The 16,826-nt window shown below is 40.4% G+C and overlaps 2 protein-coding genes across 3 annotated transcripts in view; one reads left to right on the top strand and one right to left on the bottom strand.

Moving 5' to 3' along the window:
• Window positions 1-10,587, top strand: part of LOC130915075 (beta-1,4-galactosyltransferase 3-like) — a 78,614-nt gene extending 68,027 nt beyond the window's left edge. For both annotated transcript variants that reach the window (XM_057834789.1, XM_057834790.1), the window contains exons 5-7: window positions 4,603-4,725; window positions 4,793-4,897; window positions 8,961-10,587. In XM_057834789.1, the coding sequence (XP_057690772.1) occupies window positions 4,603-4,725; window positions 4,793-4,897; window positions 8,961-9,141 (409 nt within the window). In that variant the 3' untranslated portion in view covers window positions 9,142-10,587. The remainder of the gene's footprint in view (window positions 1-4,602; window positions 4,726-4,792; window positions 4,898-8,960) is intronic.
• A 2,549-nt stretch (window positions 10,588-13,136) lies between these two features.
• LOC130914667 (uncharacterized) lies at window positions 13,137-16,176 on the bottom strand. Its single transcript, XM_057834086.1, has 5 exons — window positions 16,031-16,176; window positions 15,818-15,956; window positions 14,138-14,245; window positions 13,604-14,072; window positions 13,137-13,510 (listed from the first exon to the last, which is right to left on the bottom strand). Exons 1-5 carry the CDS (start codon window positions 16,174-16,176, stop codon window positions 13,137-13,139), a joined length of 1,236 nt encoding a protein of 411 aa, XP_057690069.1.
• Window positions 16,177-16,826: the final 650 nt, after the last annotated feature.

Genomic DNA, 16,826 nt, shown 5'->3' with positions numbered 1-16,826 from the left:
TGGAGGGAGTTGAAAGTCTGTGTTGCCCAACGACATCCCCAAAACATCACTGCTCTGGAGGACATCTGCATGAAGGAATGGGCCAAAATACCAGCAACAGTGTGTGAAAAGCTTGTGAAGAGTTACAGAAAACGTTTGGCCTCAGTTATTGCCATAACAAAACAAAGTAAGTACAGTATTGAGATGAACTTTTGGTATTGAACAAATACTTATTTTCCACCATGATTTGCAAATAAATTCTTTAAAAATCAATGTGAAAATCAACAATGTTTTTAATTTAAATTTTTTTTTTTTTTTTTTTTTTTTTTTCCCCATATTCGGTCTCTCACGGTTGACAATTACAGGCCTCTTTAATATTTTCAAGTAGGAGAACTTGCACAATTAGTGGTTGACTAAATACTTATTTGCCCCACTTTATGCAGCAAGCCCATTTAGCTTTTCAGGTACAAACAGAAATTGAATGTCGATCGCTACTTCAGGAAATGCAGCACACTCAAACAGTACATCAAACGCACATTACTAGCCACTCCATATCACTTTGTTGTGCTTGGCAGAGATGGTTATCTAGTATTTGTTATGGCTCCATCACCGCCAACCTGATTGTCAAATATCTGCGTCTCTTTCGACAAGCTGGTTGAGCCCGTTTTACGCAAGACATTACAACTCCAGCAAAGCAAAAGCGGACGGAAACAAAAAAAATTAGGGAAAAAAAAAATGGACAAGGGCACTGCGTGTATTATTTTTGTCCACTTGAGGTCATTGTTGTCATATTTTATTGCATTCATTGGTTGATTTGGGGCATATTCACACCAGGAATGCACATAGTCCGCTTTCTTCGTTCCATACCAAATCATATTTGGCCCGGTGTTCGGCCATTCCTTACTACGCGGCGAAACGTCCTACACAATGCTCAGGGCGCTTGCGCATGCATTCACACGCATGCGCACATCGGTTAGAGGCGGCGATTACTCACTATTTTTGTTTTTATTTAGTTATTTAGAACCTTTTCACAGCCTCAAATATACTTTTTGCATGTATTACCCTCTCATACTTTTAACCATTGTGTTTTTTGTGTTAGCTTTGAAGCAGTTGACCACATTAGTCACGTAGCGTGTTTAAACCGTCCTTATTTGATATAACTACATTTAAGTATTTTCTGCAGGCATTTTTTTAGTACCTTATTCCTGTTTGCATCTAAACAAAACAAGTTTAGAGCGCACCGTAGTACTTTAGGTGTCAAATTCGACTAATGTAGCACGTTTCGCCGATGTAGGATATTTTGGCAGAACACCGGCCTTTCTTTAATGCAGTTCCATTTTACAAACCTACGCATGTGTAAAAATCGCTCAATCATTGGGCAAAACGGCCTGGGCGCGGTAACACGCTAAAATAAGGAAGTAAACGATCACAGAGCTCCTGAGTACTGCAAAAGTGCTCATAAAGAAAGCCATTTCTCAAAGATATCCATAAAAAGTCTTGTTTAAAGTTTGCCACAAGCCACCTGGGAGACACACCAAACATGTGGAAGAAGGTGCTCTGGTCAGATGAAACCAAAATTGAACTTTTTGGCCACAATGCAAAACGATATGTTTGGCGTAAAAGCAACACAGCTCATCACCCTGAACACACCATCCCCACTGTCAAACATGGTGGTGGCAGTGTCATGGTTTGGGCCTGCTTTTTTTCAGCAGGGACAGGGAAGATGGTTAAAATTGACGGGAAGATGGATGCAGCCAAATACAGGAACATTCTGGAAGAAAACCTGTTGGTATCTGCACAAGACCTGAGACTGGGACGGAGATTTATCTTCCAACAGGACAATGATCCAAAACATGAAGCCAAATCTACAATGGAATGGTTCAAAAATAAACGTATCCAGGTGTTAGAATGGCCAAGTCAAAGTCCAGACCTGAATCCAATGGAGAATCTGTGGAAAGAGCTGAAGACTGCTGTTCACAAACACTCTCCATCCAACCTCACTGAGCTGGAGCTGTTTTGCAAGGAAGAATGGGCAAGAATGTCAGTCTCTCGATGTGCAAAACTGATAGAAACATACCCCAAGCGACTTGCAGCTGTAATTGGAGCAAAAGGTGGCGCTACAAAGTATTAACGCAAGGGGGCCGAATAATATTGCACGCCCCACTTTTCAGTTTTTTATTTGTTAAAAAAGTTTAAATTATCCAATAAATTTTGTTCCACTTCACGATTGTGTCCCACTTGTTGTTGATTCTTGACAAAAAATTAAAATTTTATATCTTTATGTTTGAAGCCTGAAATGTGGCGAAACGTTGCAAGGTTCAAGGGGGCCGAATACTTTTTCAAGGCACTGTAGACTGTTGAAAATTCAAAAGGGACCATTTTTATCATCAACTTAGCTCTGAATATAACTTGACAGACAGCCATTGGCATGAATCCGGTCCGCCTTCGTCTAAGCCATGTTTGGAACTACCCGAGGCTCCACTTCCCGGAAAACCTGGAAGTAAAATCGTATGATGGATCCCTAAGGGAGTGTCGCGACTCTTTATACGGCTCTGGGCCAGCCGAGGAACAGAACTGGTCACCCTTGGGACTACCTGTACTGATACTTTGCAATACTGCCTTCTGGTGGTGGAGTTGTAGCAAGCATGACACCCTAACACAGGGGTGTCCAAACTTTTTGCAAAGGGGGCCAGATTTGGTGTGGTAAAAATGTGGGGGGCCGACCTTGGCTGACGTCCTTTACGTAGAACAATATATTTAAGCAAATTTCAGCAAGCCATTCAGTGTGTCACATTTGCTTAATTATTTTTTTCTCTTTCGACTCTCGGGCTCTTGTGAAATACTGCTGCCCTGACATTAAACTAGCTTCAAGTTGCTTTAATTTCTGGCTGCGTATCTTCCCTGTAATCTTGTCGTACATGTCAGCGTGTCTTGTTTGGTAAAATCGCCTCACATTGAAATATTTAAAAAGTGACATCTCTTTGCAAATGAGGCAGACACAGTTGTTGCGTATTTTAGTGAAGAAATAGTCTAATTTCCACCTATCCGTGAAGTGTAAGCCGTCACAGTCAACTTTTTTGTTGTTGTTGTTGATTGTCACCATTGTTTAAAATGGAAGTAATGGGTCACGCGCAGTAATGTTGCTTAGCCCTTAAATACCTCCAACATGAAGCAATTATCAGAGAATCCCTAAATTAGAAAAATAAGGTCCTAATGAAACCTTTTTTTCAAATTTGTAAAAAAAAGTCAAAATGAATATGTGTAATAAGTAGAGCTGGGAATCTTTGGGCACCTAACAATTTGATTACGATTACGATTCAGAGGCTTCGATTCGATTCTAAAACGATTATTGATGCACCCCCCCTCCTTTTTTTTTTTTTTTTTTTTTTTTTTTTTAATGTTTTGTACATTAGTTCCAAAATTGTTCAAAAATACTCTCAGGCTAAACCACACTATTTCAGTATCAAGCTAACATATAGCAGTAAACAAATATACAAAAATAACATTAAATAAAAAAACTCCAGTCCTCATTCTGTATCAGCAGCTTTAAACTACATTCAATTAATTTAATGTTGTGAATCAACTGTTAAATTTGTTAAAATTGCTCCCGTTATTCCATAATTTCCCTTTTGTCTACTTTCGACATGTGAAAGTTTTAAAACTATTTTAAAGGTAGATCAAGTCAATATTTTACCGATTTAGGAGTATTTTAGACAAAAAGTTAATTAGGTTTGCTAGGAAGGTTCCCTACAACAGCCTTGCGGGGAAGTGTACTGCTTTAAGATGGCGGCCGTTTATAACGCCCGCATCTAGCTTTTTGTAGATGTGCTGCTAACACTACCAAATCTATATTGCATCTAGTCCTTATATAAATGATATCCACCGTAACATTATATGGATGTACTTTGTCGCAGCTTTTCGGCAGCAGTCAGGTATGTTGTTGTGTTTTTTTATCTCGTTGCACGAGTTGAGCTAGAACCGTGAGTTGAGCATTGGCATTACCCGAGGGGCCGGGTAATGGGAAGCATGATGTTTAGCTACTCTCGCTCCGTTCCGTCCCGAAGACCGCGCGGCGCGCTGAGTGTTGTGTACTTCGCATATTTCAATAATCGGAATTTGGATGTTTGTGAATCGTTCTCAAATCTTCCACGGCTGAATGGCGAATAATCTACGAATCGTAAATTTTGCACACCTCTAGTAATAAGCGCTCTATATCTATAACCCATGCTAAATCATGTGTTTTTTTCTCATGGAACCTACAGATGCATGTGTTGACTTGCATCCATCATTTTTTTTCCAAAAAGAAATGTCAAAATTCTAAATAAGTCTCAAAATCATGAAATTTTAGTTGTATCAAATGTGATACATTTGGCAGTAAAGGGTTAAAGTGCTGCTGCCTTTTAGTGGGTAAATGAGGGGCAGCATTTTGTGTGTAAGCTACTTCATATGCTGGTTGCAGTACTGCTGACCAATTCATTAAGTCTATGTTCGGGCCAGACGTTATTGATTTTATGACAGAGGCTGGGGGCCGGATGAAATTTGACCACGGGCCGCATTTGGCCCCCGGGCCGGACTTCGGGCATATCTGCCCTAACACTTTCCTCTCATCCCTTCCCCGTCCAGGCTTCCGTATCAGATGTACTTCGGGGGAGTGTCTGCTCTCACGCCTCTCCACTACCTGAAAATGAATGGCTTTCCCAACAACTACTGGGGCTGGGGCGGCGAGGACGACGACATTGGCATCAGGTGAGGCCGCTCGGCGACAGCGAGTGCCTTGCTTGTCGAGTTTTTGTGCTCATACTCGTCTTTTCAGAGTGTCGTTAGCGGGAATGTCCATCACGCGACCGTCGTTGAAAGTGGGCCGCTACAAGATGATTAAACACAAGCTGGACAAAGGCAACGACGTCAACCCAAAGAGGTATGAAAACAATGCTGCAAAATGAGGAATTTAGATGCAAGGCTTTAGTTGTAACTAGGGCTGAAGCTATCAAATATTTTAGTAATCCAGTAATCGACTGAAAATTCTATCGATTAATCAAGTAATCGGATAAAACATATATTTGGGTGAAGAGCAATTATAAATATACATGAGAAAACAAGACATTTCATCTAATCTTGAACCATTTTCAGTCAATGTCTTTATTTTCGATATATATTGTTGAAAACAGTCAACAATCGCATCTCAGATGTAGCTAGAATTAAGACTAATTCACTGCTTTGACTCAAGACCTTTAAATCTTATTAAAAAAATATATTAATGCCGTTACGCTTGATAACACATCACTTAAAAGTTAGGATTTTTTTCCCACGTGTTTCAGTTGAATTTCTATTTGTGTCAAGTCATTTTTAAGTTCTAGTTAAGTTTTAAGTTAGTCTAAACTGTAAGTCCAGTGGCCTATACTGGCTTAGCAGGGTAACTTCGAGAGTAACTTTATCACGTGCGACGTAAGTTCGCGGCTATGCGAGACTACGAAAGGTGGATATGTTGGAACCGAGAAGTGTTGCCATGGCAACACACGCCACACGCCAAACCTGGTCGTGTCAGAGTTAGATCTTGCTTAACATCAGGATTCCAATTAACCACGCTCTATTTAAACAGCACTCCTCCGTGGACGTGTCCTCCTGACAATGACAGCGTACTTGGACGACCCATACGACATTGGCGCGCGGATTGTGAGGGGCTCTCTCCGGAGGGCACGGGTATTTCGGGACCGCCAGAATCCGCTGGCGTACCCGGAAGATGTTCTCCATGAAAGATATAGATTTTCAGCTGAGGGAATTCTTTACCTGTGCCAACTGATCTAGGCAGACGTCACTAATGTAACCCGCCGAGGCAGGCCCTCACAACCGCGCAGATTGTGTGTGCCTGTCCGTGCGCTCTTTCGCCAGGGACAATATATGTATTCCATCGGTGATGCTGAATATCTGCGTAAGAACACTGTATGTCGTGCGATTCGGAGTGGGGTATGGAAACGCTTCAAATTGATGCATTTATAATCATCATAGAAATATGTAGACTATTTAAACATTGAGAAAACTTGCGTTTTTTTCTGCCAACTCGAAGAGATTAAATTAAATGTCAAATCCACTGATAGGACAGACGCACAAATATAAAAGATATAAATGTTTATTGAATATGCATCTTACAGTCTTGTTTAACTGTGAAAAATCGTTACAAAAGACGGGCTTTTATTTACGCAACAACGCATGGCATCCCCGCATTTCCTTCTTCTCCTGAGTCCTCACAAATATAACAATTTTTTTTTGGGGGGGGGGGGGGGTTGTCGGGCCTGCAAATCAAGTTTATTGATCGAACTCTGGTCGGGTCGGGCTGGATTTTTTAGGCCCAAACTAAAAAAAAGAACATACGTATTCGTACAGTCAAGGGGACTAAACATACAATCATCCTGTTTCGTGTGGTGATGCGTGACAATTATTTCTTACTGTTAATGTACCAAATCGTATTTTATTGTCCTGACAGCAGGCTTTATTTCTTTTCATGGACATAAGTAAACTGGCATATTGACGCATTCACAAATCACACGATCTGTAAATTCGCTGTCAACAGACCCGTTGCGCTCTACTCGCCGAAGCGGTGTTGGATTTCGCGGTGAGGGTGGATTTTAATTCCTCATAATTCCGCATGATCATCGCGCATTCCTCCTCCGTGAAGTAAGGTGCCCGTGCCATCGTCACAAGTAGTGTTTGACTCTGGTCACCGCCCCCTTTTATGTGAACGCGCAGTAACTCTGACTGGGTTGACACAGGTTCGACTAATCAACCTCATAATCAGCGTCGTAGCACCGATTGACCACAAACTAGACAACCAGGTTTTGTCAACTCCGGTTACCCGATGGTAAACTGGATTACTTCTGGGGAGGTTGAACTCTGTTCGTAGTATAGGCCACTTATAGGATTTTGAGTTTTTGCAGTGTTCAAAATAAATGTATGATACAGGCTGTATTGGAGCACATTAGGGACCAGTGCTACTTGGTGTTTTATCCAGCAATGACTACTGAGCTAAAATTGATAGTTAGCATTATTGAGTTTTTATTTTACACCCTCATCACTCCACAACGCTATCTTATGTTAAAGCCTGTATGTAAGACACGTTAGCCACGCATCGAAAGTGGTCATAATTAATAGAAACCTAGCCCTCCGCAGGGCTAACGTTACGTGAGCTAGTGACAGTAACGTTAATCTTATTTATTAGCGCTTAGCTATTAGCGCTGTACTGCTTGAAGATGGCGGCTGTTTACTAACGCTGCCCAGACGCGGCCGAGTCTGTCATTTTGCATCTGGTTCAACATCCATCTCATCAGACGCTACCCGTTACCAACGTAGCATCGTGCGGGCTAGTATTTAGTCGTGCGGGCTAGTATTTAGCAACGTCAGCATCGTTTGTAGCGGCTGTCGGCTGCAGTTTTTTTGTTTGTTTTTGTTTTGCTTCTTCCTCTACGCACGTGACATCAGCGCGTTGTCCCGCATTAAAAGTAGTCCGAGCAAAACGTGATGCTTAGAGCTGTCAAAATAAACAATTACTCGAGGTGAATAAAATTACTCGGATCAGTTTTTAAACTCGAGTTACTCGTTTCAGCTCTAGTTGTAACTGTTAATTAGTGAGCGGACTAGAGGCGTGCGAAATTTCCGATTCTTAGATTATTCGCGATTCGGCCGTGGAAGATTCGAGAACGATTCACAAATATCCAATATCCGATTATTGAATTATACCAGGTAAAGCGGAAGTAAAACACAGTCAGCGCGGTCTTTGGGCTGCATCGAAGACGGACAGCCTCACCATGTCGTGCCACGGCGAAATTATTGTTTTCATGTAATTTTCTCCCCAAAGAACCATAACGAAGATATATTTGAAATATTTCATTAGCCAGGCTAATGTCGTAGCTCTCAGCTATGGTACATGACATGTACTTAAAATGCGTAGCGGATTACAGCTACGTTACCCTACGTGATAATAGGACTTTTTTTTTCTCGTAGCAATAGTACAACTTACATCTCGTAGTGACCCGGGGGTCGGCAACACAAAATGTTGAAAGAGCCATAGTGACCAAACAAACAAACTGATACAGTATGTCTGGAGCCGCAAAAAATTAATATCCTTGAGTAAGCCTTATAATAAAAGCAGCACCGGCTGTATGCATTGATATTAGCTACTGTATATTAGCCTACTATCAAAATGACTAAGCTGGCTACAAATACATAATTAGCCTTCATGATGGCCCTTACTCGGAAAAATGTCAAGGCAACTGAGTGTTTGCTTGGCACGGCCAGACTGTTCTCCCTTTATTTTTCAAACACTGAGAGAAAAGTCTGGGACACAGCCTCTCGAGTAGGTACAAAATCAATCGACAAATCAGATTTGTTTATTTGCGTGACGTGTTCTTTACGAGCAACGTCACTCTTGCGCCGAAAGTCGTCTCTACAACAACACGGATGGCCGAGAATATGTTCCAATCCGCGGTAAATGCAGTTTTAAATGAGCTAGAACACATCGACACGAGCCATTGACAACAGTCTGTCTCGCGCTAGCCATGTTGAATAAACTCCGTTCTCCTCGTATGTTTACTTTCTCGTCCCTCGTCCTGCCCTCGTCGTTTTTGCTAACCGTCGCTGATTGGTGCACTCCGCTGTCTGTTTGCCTCTTGTTAAGCTTGTTCGGACAGAATATTAATTAAAAATGAATGAAAACTAAATACTATTGAAAATGTCATTATTATCATTTTAAAAATGTAAGTGACGGGTAAAAATAGATTATGACCGGATTTTTATGACAGTCAAAATGACAGACAACGAAAAAGTCTAGCGCAACCTCTGATGTCTGCCGTGCACGCGAGGCGATAAATCGTAGTGGAAAAATTACCGCCTTCGTTTTTATTTATCTTGCGATAAATGGAATTATTGCATATTGCGACAGGCTTAGTTGCATCAGTATTAAAAACGAAAATCTTTGTGTTCTTGTGCAGGTTCAACATGCTGGCCAAGACGCGTCAGACTTGGAAGCAAGACGGCATGAACACAGTCGAGTATGAGGTGGTGTCTCGGAAGTACCTCCCGCTCTACACCAACATCACCGTCAACATTGGCACCGAGGCTGGGCTGCACCCGCCGCCCGCCAAAGCCACCACCCTGAAAACCGGCAAATAGGCCGCCATTTTTTTTTCCTTTTCGGGGCCTTATTCGTCCTTGTGTCATGACATTTCTTTTTCCATCTATTAGTATTGCTGTGAGCAGGACTTAACGCAAACATATCTATATCTATATATATTTTGAAAAATGATATCAGCTTCCCGTGTCGTGTTGGACTCTGTGAGTTTATGAAACCTGCTAATGCCTTACAATATTGTCACTCCTATCTTCCACTAATGATGCGCCTTCGTTTTTTTTATTGTTTTTTTTTTGAGGAGCATGTGACGCTGCTACACTCGAAGGATATGACAAGGTTTACACTCTTCAAGATAATCAGTACTGAACAAGCATATCCAGATCACATTTTTGAAGTTGACATATCAGCTCCAAAGGTGAAAAGCATTTTTTTTGTGTTTTAAAATGGGTATGACGTAAGATGACAGTGGCCAAAACGCGCAAAAAAATGGATGTTTCATTTTTTTTTTCTAATCAATATTTTTCTTCAATATAAGCAGAATTAAAAAATGAATGAACATTGAAAGCAACTTTTTAAAAACTATATATGTGCTACATGATTAATCAAAAAATTATGTTCTTATTAATGTTAAATGGCAAAAATGCATATGATAAACTGATTGATGGAAATAGGACATTTAATTATAAAGTGTACAAATAAATTCTGATAATTTAAGTATAATTGTAGCTAAAAATTATTTTATTTGTACACTATTTTTAATATACTCGAATATTTCTCTTGTGTCATACCTTTTTAACACACAGAAACACTTTATTTCAATACTAAGCCTTAACATGAACCACTTCATTGTATATTTTTTTATGTTATTTAACCTTGTTTTGCCTTAGAGCATCTTTTGCTTTCAGACAGTTGAAAAAAATGCTTCCCAGTCTAAAAAATACTCAAATGCCAAAAGGAATTATTTTTGTCTTGCCTTGCCCTCAGCCAAACGTACGCCATCGTGCTTCTACAATATATCATCTCAGTCTTAATCCACAGTATGTTGTAATCAGCGTCTCAGGAAGCCGCCAACCAAAGAGAATCTGGCAGAAAGACGGTGCGTATACCAGCTAGTTGTGCATTTATTCCATATCCTCAATATCTAGATCTTTTTGTTCTTGTCAACATAACAGGAAAAAGTGCTCAAATAGTTTTAAGACCACTTTTTCCTGCTCTCCTTTACATCTCAATGTCCGCATACTAGTAGAAAAATCATTTCAATTAAGACGTTTGTTGTACTAGTGTTGCATTTTCTTACTAGTGAGGACAGACGATAGGAAATCTGACGTTTTTGCTGTGTAACTTTTGTACATTGCCTTTTTTTTTTCCTCTTCGATGATATTGGAGGTTAGTACTGGACCGAGTTCCTGTTAGCGAGCTCTGCTGGTGTGAGTGCGTGTGTGTTCAGTGCAATCGAGTGGCCTTAAATTCAGTAATAAAGCGATTATTGAAATGATCTACTTTGGACACTGTGTGTGTGGGTAAGAAAATGAGGTAACATTTCTAAAACTGTTTTCCAGCTCTCCAATTGCAGCTGTTGTTTGCTCATTCACTCAACTATTTGCTCTTCCAAGATCAACAGTCTTTGTGGTTTTACTCATGTAAACATAATGCACAAGTCACAAAAGGTTTAATGATGGGCTGAAATCTCAGGATGAACCGGAGTAACCTTTACAGGTGAATATTAATGAATATATTTTGGGTTCATCTCAAACATTTGACCCAAAAGAGTGAACACTAATTTTTACCAAGATCATACAAGACCATGTGGCGGAAAACACAAGACTGAAAAAACTGTTTCTGCTCTTGCACTCTAAAAGAAACCGCTGTATTTTAAGCCAAAACAACTGTTGTGTTTGATAGAACAATATGTCTATATGCTGCCATAGCAGATTCATGGCGCATTAAGCCCCCGAACTATTTTTAATTTGCCCGTTTTACCCTGAAAACTCCCGTTTAGACGTCGCACAACCGCTTTTGTTTCAACCCAACCATAAAATGAAGGTAATTATTCAAAATGTCATTTTTAGCTTAGAATCATTGATGTGTAATATATCGTTTAAAAAAAAAAAAGACTTTAAAAAATTATTCGATCGCATATTTTAAACTTATAAACAAATTGTCACAACGAAAAAAATGGTGTCTGTCAAAAGTTCACGGATATTTACCTCATAACTATTACTTGTGTTTTTTCTGTTTGTCGCATTTTTTACGTATGTTAGATGATAATCGATGTCTGTCGAGGGACAAAACGACTCATTGGCTTGATCTCTAATTTAACTCGCCATTAACACATAGTGTATTTAAATCACTACCTTACATAGCTAAAGATTGACACTGTGGAAGTACGGCAGGGAGCCCATGTGACGTCACCGCCTTGCGACGTCCAAACAATGGCGAGCTGCTTTTTTAAAAATTTTTACAAATTTTATTAAAAACATTAAGAGGGGTTTTGATTTTTAAATTATTACAACTCATACTAACGTTTTAAGAACTACATGTCTTTCTATCCGTGGGAGCCTTTAAACATTTGACCCAAATGAGTGAACACCAATTTTTACTCAGATCATACAACACCATGTACAGGCAGTCCCCGGGTTATGAACGAGTTCCGTTCCTACGCTAGCGACGTAAACCGAATTTCCGCGTAAATCAGAATTAACCCTTTAAGAACCTCAAAATAAGTATCCAAAAAGTCCAAAAGTAGGTATAATGACAGCATTACAGATTGAGCGCGACAATGCATGACTGGGTCGTGCAGCGCATGCATTAATTGCATTAAATATTTTAACGTGATACATTTTTTAAAAAATTAATTACCGCCGTTAGCGGGATAAATTTGATAACCCTACCTTAAGCCTAAACTAAAGACTCCGGATGAGTGTAACATATTATGTCTGTAACGTTAAATACAATTAGAAAACGATTTAATAATAAAAAAAAAATATAAAGGCATGTCCGATATTTTTTTGCCGATTCCGATACTTTGAAAATGACGTGATCGGACCCGATCGGGACCTCTCTAGTAGATATAGCATATATCTAGACTAGATGTGAAATGACACTTTCCCGCGCTAGTAAACAGGCGCCATCTTAAAGCAGTATACTTCTCTAGAAGGCTCTGTTGTAGAGAACCTAATTACTTTTTATCTAGAATACCCCTAAATCGGCAAAATCTTGACTTGAATCGATCTTTAAATGATGAAACAGTTTTAAAACTTTCACATGTCGAAAGTAGACATGATGGAAATTATGGAATAACGGGTGCAATTTTAACAACTTTAACGGTTGATTCACAACATTAAATTAATTGAATGTAGTTTAAAGCTGCTGATACAGAATGGGGACTTGAGTATTTTATTTACTGTTTTTAACCGGTAACTTGATACTAAAATAGTAGTTTGGTTTATTTAGCCTGAGAGGATTTTTGAACAAATTTGGAACAAATATACAAAACATGAAAAAAAAAAAAAAAAAATGGGGGAGGGGGGCATCAATAATCGATTTATAATCGAATCTGAGTCGCTGAATCGTAATTGAATCGTTAGGTGCCCAAAGATTCCCACCTCTACTAACCACTTGAGGGCGACGTACAAAAATTTCGGATTAGTCGAAAGAGTACACAGGCATACTAATATGTCAAGAGGCACAGGCCACATTGAAGACCTCAACAAATTATTTATTATTTCTCTGTGGACCGGTACCTGTCCCTGTGCTAGCTGTTAGCTTACGAAAACGAGCATGAAAATTATCTTGAATCTTCAAACAACTGCTTTTTGAGCACTCAAAGACCAGCAAAAAATAAAAATAGTTCAGTGCTGCCTTGCATGTTGTGGCTCAGCATTGTTAGCGACTACACTAAAGCTGTCCAGCTCTAAATTTTACTGAATAAAAAGCAAAAACGGTTGCGTGAAAATGCAAAACACAACAATGATGTGTATCACTGCAACTTTCAGTGATTTCAAACTTCGTTTTTTCCCCTCCCTTCCACTTGTCACTAAGAACTGTTAAAAGTGACGTCCTTGTACTTGATGATCTTGCCGTCCCGCATGACTACCTCCTTCTGTGCCCACTTTTCGACCTCGCCGTTCTTCTCCTCGAAACGCCGCACCATCACCCGGCCAGTGGCGGGAAGCTGGCACGGCAGGTCGCGATTGGCCTCCTGGTATAATCCCATCTTCATCATGTCCCTGGTCAAGTCCATTCGCCCGCCAATGCCACCCATTCCAAGGCCTCCCGCTTTGGGGACCAACGCTTGGTTCCTCAGAGGGGAGAGCGAGCGAGGTTGTCTGGGACGTTGGTGGGCCAATTTAATGTCCGGTCGGGGAGTGCGCTCCCACCCTAGTGGGGATCCACCCTTTGGAGAGTGGGCTGAAAAAAATCAGTAGTTTCAGTCTAAAGTTCAGTTAAAATGCATTTGGCTTTGAAGTTCATTACATTTACGCACAATGAATCTTTTCCTACCTGGCCGGTTTTGGAATGGAGGCACTGCTCTCCGACCTGGCGACGCCGCTCTCCGACCCGGAGGCGACGCCGACCGGTTCCTGATCTGACCCTGTGGCGGTGTGAGGTGACTTTGAGACCCCGCGGCGCTTCTCAGGTCAACGATGACGCCCACCATAGAGGATCTTAGAGTAGGGTTGCTCTCCACCATCCTGCATACGGCCTGGCAGTACGGCTGATCGTGCATCACTTCCCGGACCTTGGCCGGGCATACGCTGGGCGTATGCAACCTCATGCGGGCGCAAAGTTCGGCGATGATCTTGCCCATGGCCCACACATCCGAGCGTTGGTCCCGTTGGCTGCGGCGCCTTAGAACCTCGGGGGCCGAGTAGGCTTCATTGCCCATGTCCATCGCCGAATTCAAGCCGCGCCGGAAGAACTTGGCCAGGCCCAGGTCAATGATTACGGCTCGGTTGGTGTTGTGTTCCACCTGGAGACGGAGAAACCCTTTTAGTACAATCGATAAGTCATTTAGAATTTCAACATGTGACCCACCATGATGTTTTCGGGCTTGAGGTCTTGATGGACGATATCTTTGGAGTGGAGGTGCAGGAGACCCTCACACATGCCTACGATGATTTTGCCTCGATTTGCCGGAGTCAGCTAAAAGACATTCACATGGCGAGTAGTTCACAACTTCATAACCTGCTTTACTCCTTCGAGTTTAAATTTTTTTACATATGTGGAATAAATGAGCAAGATCAGAGGGATATTTTGATGAGGAGCGTTCTTCCAGTTTGCAGAGTATTTACAGTACATTAAGAGACATGTAATGCTGTACTTTTAGCAGTTTAAGACTGTTATTGGTTCAAGGAACATTGTTAAGGTTTCGATCTTGTCTTGACTGCCAAAAAAGTCTTGATCTTGACTTGGTCTATCTCAGTCTTCCTCTTAACTTGGTCTTTGTCTTGACTTCCAAATGTCTCAATCTAGAATTGTCTTCTGTGTCAGTCTTGGTCTTGTTCTTGACTCACAAAAGAGTTTATTTTCACTTTGTCTCAGACTCTGTCTTGGGCTTGACTCCTAAAAGTTGTGTCACGACTTTGTCTGTTTCAGTCTTAGGCTTGACTCCCAAAAGTCTTGATCTTGACTTGGTCTCTGTCTGTCTTGTTTCAGTATTAGTTTTGACTTTCAAATACCTTGATCCTCACTTTGTCTCAGTCTTGACACCCATGAACCTTGATTTTTAGGCTCAGTCTTAGACTTTGTCTCAGACTCTGTCTTGCCTCCTAAAAGTCTTATCTTGACTTGGTCTCTGTTTCAGTCTTGTTTAAGTCTTGGTCTTGACTTTGTCTCAGTTTTGACTCGCAAAATTCTTGATTTTAGTCCCAGTCTTTGATCTTGTCTCAGACTCGGTCTTTACTCCTGAAAGTCTTGATCTTGACTTGGCCTCTGTCTTGGCCTTGAGTACCAAATGTCTAGACTCACAAAATTCTTGATCTAAGTCTCAGTCTTTTAATCGTCTGTGACTTGGTCTTGACTACTAAAAGTCTTGCTCTTGACTTGGCCACTGTCTCAATCTTGATTCAGTTTTGGTCTCGACTCCCAGACGTATTAATCTTGACTTTGCCTCAAATTTAAATCCCCAAATTCTTGATCTTGGTGTCAGTCTGAGTCTTGGTGGTTTTGATCTTTGTCTTCTTGACTCCAAAAAGTCCTGAAATTGACTTGTTTTCTGTCTCAGTCTTGGTATAGACTCCCAAAAAGTCTTGACCTAGTCATTGTCTTGGTCTCGGTCATGCTTGTGTTCTGATCTTGACTTCCAAAAGTCTTGATCATTATTTTCATCTATTTTTTTTTTTTATGTCTGGCAAGTTGTAATTAGGTCTCAGTCGTGGTTTTGAGGAATACTACCGGCTGTTCAACAGAAAAGCTTTGGTCTTGACTCCCAAACGTCTTGATCTTGACTTTCTCAGATTTAAATCCCAAAGTTCTTTATCTTGGTATCAGTCTGAGTCTTGTTTTTATTTTATTTTTTATTTTTAATCTTTGCCTTCTCGACTCCCAATAGTCTTGAACTTGACTTGTTTTCTGTCTGTCTCTGATTTTTTGATGTCAGGTAAGTTGTAATTAGGTATCAGTCGTGGTGTTGATGAAGACTACCCGCAATTCACCGGAAAACTAAGCTTATCCCTGAATTAACATGTTAACAGTTCAATTGGGTAGCATGCTGACCTGTATTTTGGACTTTGCTGACTTGAAGATAGTAGTCTCCAGATCTTCTCCGAAGATGAATTCCAACGGAATGATCCATTTGCCGTCTTTGAGGTTGATGTTGCCCAGCAGCTTTACAATGTTCGGATGATTAGCTTTGCTGAGAATGAAGGCAAATAGTTACAGCTCGAGTATTTCCATCTCCTCGTCTCTTTTCCACACTCGTCTACTCACTTGTATACTTCACACTCCCTCTCCAAGTCCTTCCTGTCGATGAGGTGCTGCGGAACCTTCTTTATGGCGGCCCACGTGTCATTGTACTTCTCCCGGTAAACTTTACCGAAGCAGCCTTGTGCCAGAGTCCCGGTGGAGTATGCCATCCGGGCTGTTTGTCAGCGCTAGGGAAGGTATTAAAAATCAGTATGCAGAATTCATCAATTTGTTAATAGGAAAATGCAGTCATATAAGATTGAGCATTGTGGCACACCTCAGTAATTTTACGTGCCTCTTTCACACTTGCTGTTTAATATCGGGCATGGGTTGTTGAGGTTTTTTTGTGTATCCTGGTATGATAGACATGTCCACATAATTTTCAGTCAATGGGTGAAACAAGCAATTATTAATCCAACGATATTTCAATACAGTGTTAGTATCAAGTAATATTTTTTTTTTTTCCTCTCTAGAATGATATTTTCATCACAAATTCAGGTGATGCGAATACCCAAAATGCACTTTAGTTAATGTTAATGGGCCCATCTTTGTGAAGAAATAAATTTATATCCAAAATACAGTATTTTTTTTGTGTGCCAATTAGCTAGCAAAATTATTGAGTGTTTTTGTGGAATATTTTCATTACGTTTTTACGTAAAATACTTTAAAAAAAAATTTTATATTGAAATCCAGAAACTCATTCAATTTAATCCAGTAAATTAACCAAGTATTTAATAAAGGAAACCTTTTAAAATACTGTTGTGTAAAATTGTTAATTTAATGTACTTATTAACCCCTTCAGACCTAAGCCTAAGCATGC

The sequence above is a fragment of the Corythoichthys intestinalis genome, chromosome 4, assembly GCF_030265065.1.
Source record: "Corythoichthys intestinalis isolate RoL2023-P3 chromosome 4, ASM3026506v1, whole genome shotgun sequence".
Lineage (NCBI taxonomy): Eukaryota > Metazoa > Chordata > Actinopteri > Syngnathiformes > Syngnathidae > Corythoichthys > Corythoichthys intestinalis.
The sequence above is the reverse complement of the archived record's forward strand: the minus strand, read 5'-3'. Positions and strand labels throughout refer to the sequence as shown.